At 40.1% G+C, this 6,000-nt stretch overlaps 1 protein-coding gene across 1 annotated transcript in view; it reads left to right on the top strand.

Moving 5' to 3' along the window:
* The first annotated feature begins 256 nt into the window (after positions 1-256).
* LOC140145293 (uncharacterized) overlaps positions 257-6,000 on the top strand; it is a 54,912-nt gene continuing 49,168 nt past the window's right edge. The window contains exons 1-2 of the mRNA XM_072167052.1: positions 257-1,377; positions 3,033-3,259. Of these exons, the coding sequence (XP_072023153.1) occupies positions 298-1,377; positions 3,033-3,259 (1,307 nt within the window). The 5' untranslated portion in view covers positions 257-297. The remainder of the gene's footprint in view (positions 1,378-3,032; positions 3,260-6,000) is intronic.

Below are 6,000 nucleotides of genomic sequence, written 5' to 3'. Positions count from 1 at the left end.
TAATTAGATAGTCCAACGGTAATTTCGGATGTTAAGACGAGATAATAATAATAATAATAATAATAATAACACTAATAGTAACAATAATAACACTAATAATAATACATGTAATAGGTGATTTAGTGCTGCGCCCCAGCAACGCGATAGCCCCTGATAGACATAGAGAGTCTGTGCTTTGAGCGCTTTTCATTGCAACACTTTTTAAAGTGAATACCGGGGTACTGATTATTAAAACGTTTTCCACACACACAGGTAGTTGCCAGTCGCATTCAAGATAGCAGTATTTCACCGCAAGATATGGTGTCTTTCCTGTCTGACGACACTGGACCAAGATCAGACAATGTCATGAGGGTATTATCACACCTTGGTCTCGCAAAAGATGACCAAACGGCCTTCAGCATACGAAATTCCGTTGAATCTTTACCGGCAAATGATCGCCAAAATATCATTAAGTTATCTGTCATACCAGGTTCCTTCACTCTCGAAGCTGCTAGAAATATTCTTAACTACCGAAAACGCGATATTGTGTTACTGAAATTAGATTTGCAAACGTTGAAATACAGAAGCCTTCTCGAGGGCAGCGGAGGTGAGGATATGTACCAAACGTCAACGAAAGGGCTTCGCTACCACATACATATGCTTCTAAGGTCTTTCATTTTTGAACTTGTTAAAATTGCTGGTGGTGAATTGGCAGCGTTATACAAAGAGGCAGAGAGAAGCTACCTGACGTATTATGGAAAAAGGTTGAGAAAGCTATCAGAACATCTTCAACAAGACTTCGTCAGTGCTTTGGCAAAGCTTAACGAAGATAGAGCAAATTACGTCAGATTCTTAGGAATGTTAAAAACATCACAAGACTTGCCAGAGGCGTTCCAACTGCAAACATCGGAAACACCAGGGTCGGCGTACCTAGCAGTCGAGCTGATCTACTTTCCTCAAGACCGCTTGAAATTCTATCAATTATTAGCAATCGCGGCTAAAAATCGCGGCGACATGTTAGGTTACGCATACAACACATCCTATGAGATAATGCAGCGACTTGACCTAGGTCAAGACGCAGATAGTCTCCTACAAAAACTTGCGGAGATTGAAGATATCATCCACAATCAGCCCACACATGATACAAACGAAAGCATGGTTCTAGCCACCTGTTATTACGTCAGAGGTGATATACTAAGCCGGTATCAGCGTGCAGCAGAAGCTATCCCATGGCTCGAGAAGGCTCTGGATATTCGACGTGCCATCTTTGGTGGGGATTCTGGAAATCATCTCCTGATAGCCAGGGCGTTGAATTCTTTGGGTACAGCTGTGCAGACAAAGGCCTTGTTAGAACCATCCATAGTTCAGAAGAGCATAGCTATGAAGTACTTTCAAGAGGTGAGTATGAGTTATACAGTAAGTGGCATCAGAGCGTCATAGGGGCACGGGGGGCACGTACCCCCCAATCGATCTCAAAATTTAGAAAATCCTATAGGAAAATTGCCGAAAAATGGCTTGTGCCCCCGATCAGACCCGGTGCCCCCCAATCATGGTCGGTGCCCCCACCCCCCCCACCCATATGATGACCCACGCTATGTCACTGTACACAGTGTTAACAATTATATGCACCTCGTAGACCTCAATATAATGTGTTTCACCAGCGCGAAGAAGAACTTTCCCACCATTAACAAAGTTATTATACACACAATAAACATAAGTATTGCAACATCTCTAAAATAGAGGTTTTCTGTTAAAAATGAGTTAACACTCACTCGGCTTCTATCAATTCTACACTACGTAATATATGTCAAGATTATTCCGATGAAACAGTAAGTTAATACTTTAACAGAGCGAAGTGTTGTTCAATTTGGTGGTAAAATACTTAGGTTACGAAAGCTTACAATGGTAGAGTCCACGAAATTGTCTAATGCAGAGAGGGTGAGACTTTTGATTCATATAATATCCGGAAGGCTACATACATGCAGTATAGGACCCAAGGGGTTTATTTGGCTTGGGTGTCCAGGTAGTGGTAACGTTTGAAAGTTGAACAAAAAAGGTGGTCAGAAGAAACCGACATGGAAAGAAGACTGAAGCATTCCAAAGATTGTGAGACCGAAAAGACTGGAAATCTTAAACTGCAATAATAAGGTCACGTGACAATTGCAAAACAATTTTAACGACTTTAATCACGTCCAGGACAATACGTCCTCATGACGTGAATAAAAATCATTTGTGCGCTACGCACGTGACGTATTCAGTCTCGCAATCTTTGGAATATTTCTAAATAAACTCACTGACCCCAATACTGAAGCCTTCCGGGTGTACTCTGTACCAAAACCTCATCCTCTCTACGTTATACGTTATTTTGCACTTCCGTCAGTTTAAGCTCTTGTAACTTGAGTATTTTGGCAGGTAAGAAGCACCGATAACTGTGTTAGGAGTGCAATTTCGCTTCGTGATGGGGGCAAGTGCGGAAGAGGGCACTTCTTACCTGTTCCACTTGTACAACAAATACCCCCAGGGTATTTCAGACATGTCCAGTTTGGCCCACATTAGATTTATAAAGTTTACTTCAAGGACTGTTATAATGTCAAAATGTAAAGGTTTTTTAGTAATTCTGGAACCGGATGAATTTGATTACGTGTCAAAATATTTAACAGAGCGAAGTGTTGTTCAATTTGGTGGTAAAATACTTGGCCGTCGGTACATTTGCGATATCGTGCCCTCCCTCTGCTCTTGAAAAGGTGGCTGCTTTAAACGTCTTCCTGATTTATCTAGAATATGTACGTCAATTATTCTTTGCGCATGGTCAAAGGTGCTCTTAGACAATGCCACAGACTATCCGGTGGAAACCTTAACAAACAACACCCATGCGTTAATAATTACAAAATGGCGAAATATGTATCTTAGGTCGAATAATAGGGTGACCGGGGTCCCGACATTGCCCCTATGAACTCTCACCCTCCTGGTATGGTGAGTATAGATGATAAAAACCTTCCATGCTCGTTTGACATGTTTGATTTGTGAAACTATGATAATCATCACATTAATAGGCGTACAACATGTGCCGCCAACTATCCTCTGGCTCTGACAAACACCCTGACATTGGAACTTACGCCATGAATATTGGAACATGCTATCACGAGATGGAAATATATGAAGAAGCAATCGAATATTACAAGACAGCTCTCAGATTGGAACAAGATATAGGAATGTATGGCTCAGAGAAGACGTGTCAGATGCTGAAGAACATAGCAATGAGTTATTATGAACTGGACAGGTATTGTTAACTTGTTACAAATAAGAATAAACAAGAATAAACAAGAATAACTTGTTTATCTCGTCTTTTCGTTATGTGATTTAGTACATGATGTATGAAGAAGCTTATATGATTGGAAATAAGGTCCCGATTTGATGTGGGATATGAGTAGATTGAGCACTAGTGTTCGCTATCACGGACAGTTTTGCAATTTCCTTTATTTTAATTCACAGCAGCTGATAGGTGTATCCCATCATGCTCTGCGGTACCATAATAGAAATGCACGTGCCATAGAAAGTGTACACAAAATCATTGAACTTTCAATTTAGTACTCACTTAAATCAGCGGTGCTTAGACTTTTGTTTGACAAAATATGACCTCTAACGTATTGTGAAACTCTCTCAATATTAGACTAATATTGAACCGGCTCTCACTTTATTTTGTATGTATTTGCTATGAAGCAAGCAGATAAACTACAATGTATGATGGGATTCACCCTTGAACCGTAATTCTTTTGGGATCTTTCTTTATTCGTTTCGTTGACGGAGAAGGGAAAAGGAAATTAAGATTCAGTGTATCGGAAACGGTGAAAATCTGTACATGTACAGATATCTACAAAGAATACATAAGTAGATCAAATTGAAGTGACCATAAACTACCATTTGGACACTTTTACAATGGTTTACATTGAAGCAGACTTAACGACAAATATTGAAAATTATGTAAAACTGCTTCACCCAAACAAAGCAAATAAGACAACAGATATAAGCACAGCAATTAAATTTGATTTTCTTCTTTAAAATTTCCTCCAACTATGTCAAGGATGGTTCTGCTGCATATATAAGCAACTTTCGTGCCAAATTCTGGTGCACCTTGTTTACATTCGCTGTCCAGTCTTTTTTTAGCATACTTATAAGGGTTTTTCCTTGAACTCCTCCTATGCAAGAGTTTGATCTTTCTTTTGATTGTGCTTCATCTCTAACTTTCGAACTCTGTTGTGGATCCTGATAATCTAATAGGGAGTCTTGTTCGGGGTCTTGTTTGTATTCTGAAATTCTTAAGCTCCTTTGCTTGTTCGGTTTACGCTGATATATTAATATGCCAAATTTGTCTTTCAAAAAGTTGTAGATGAAGTTTTCTCTCCTTTCCAACTCTAATAATGGGTTGTTGTAGATGGGTAGCAATACCAATGCATTTGGGAGTTTAGGCTATCGTTGATGTTGACCTAGTCTTTCTTTTGATGTAGATTGGTAACTGTGGTTATATACCTGCCCTGATATTGACTGGCTCGACTTATGGCGTGCAGACCTTGAAGCGTTGCTACTTTGGATTTTCTCATGCGCCTTCCTGCAGTGGGTCTAGTGCTGCCCGGCTGCGGCTTGAGGGCCAATTTTCCACAGGTTATACTACCAGCGGGATATACGTACACGCTCCACGCGGGCCCCCTAGCTGAGTAAACGGGAGCGATCACTAAAACGGGAAGAATCACTGAACAGGTGACATAATACTATGGCGATTTACATACGCGTACAGTTTTTCCACTTCTTCCTATCTTTTTCTTCTGCCAATTTCTTTTCCCCGTATATAGGCATTTCTGATACCCGTTATCATAACCCCGTACCTGTGACCTCTTTTTCCTTCCGTATTATCATGTCCACCGTCTCTGGCACCTAAGTGCGTGGCTCTGCGTATTGTTACTGCGCGCGTCACTAAAGCACCAACTTACGCACGCTTACATTCACAAAAGCGCACGATAGTCAAGCAATACGCAAATAAGCGCGGTTCGCGTAGGTAGTGCGCCAAGCTATTTGAACGCTATTCTATATCAATCTACGATGTTATGAGTCCCGCAGACTATGCCATAGTCGATTTTTGATAAATAAAAATATGTTATCAATCATGATGAACGCATTCAGTTGAACTCGAAATTATACTGATGTTTATTTATACATCTAAATGCTAGTAAATGGTTATAAAAAAAGTTTATATACTGCGCCAAAAGAAGTATCTTTACACTAATTGTAAAACTAAACCATATTTGGGTAAATTTATTTGTTTAATAGATGCACTACCTCATCCGGCACATTATGACACCCCATTGAATCCAATGTGACTTCAAGAAGCAAAGTTATAAGCATTAGACGAAGTTCCAGTTTTAAAAGTGACAAACTGCCCTATTCAAAACTCCACGTACTAGACATCTGGTTTGAGATAGTGGCTAATTTATGCGTGCCTTTAATTTAAAACAAAAGGAACAAAAGAAAACTGAAACAAAGGAACTGACAAATAAAATGAAAGCTATGAAAAGTACAGAGAAGTAAAACTGAAATAAAAACTACTTTAAATAAAGCTGTTGAAGAAACTGTGTTGTCTCTTTGTTGCGCTTGTTGGAATCTTTTTGCGCCTTATATAGCCCAGTTTGTCACTTTTTAAACTGGACCTCGTCTATTCAATTGCTTGTAACTTTACTTCTTGAGGTCACATTGGATCAGTGGCGTAGCGTGGGTCATCACATGGGGGGTGCACTGACCATGATTGGGGGAACCGGGTCTGATTGGGGGGGCACAAGCCGGTTTTCGGCAATTTTCCTATGGGATTTTTAAAATTTTCAGATCGATTCCCCCCACCCGTGCCCCTATGACGCTACGCCACTGCATTGGATTCAATGTGGTGTCATAATGTTAGATAGTGCATCTATTAAAAAAACAAATTCCCCCCGCTCCCCGCTCCGCATATATTATTGAATGCAACATATTTAATGG

The sequence above is a fragment of the Amphiura filiformis genome, unplaced genomic scaffold (genome assembly GCF_039555335.1).
Source record: "Amphiura filiformis unplaced genomic scaffold, Afil_fr2py scaffold_201, whole genome shotgun sequence".
NCBI classification, from domain to species: domain Eukaryota; kingdom Metazoa; phylum Echinodermata; class Ophiuroidea; order Amphilepidida; family Amphiuridae; genus Amphiura; species Amphiura filiformis.
The sequence above is the reverse complement of the archived record's forward strand: the minus strand, read 5'-3'. Positions and strand labels throughout refer to the sequence as shown.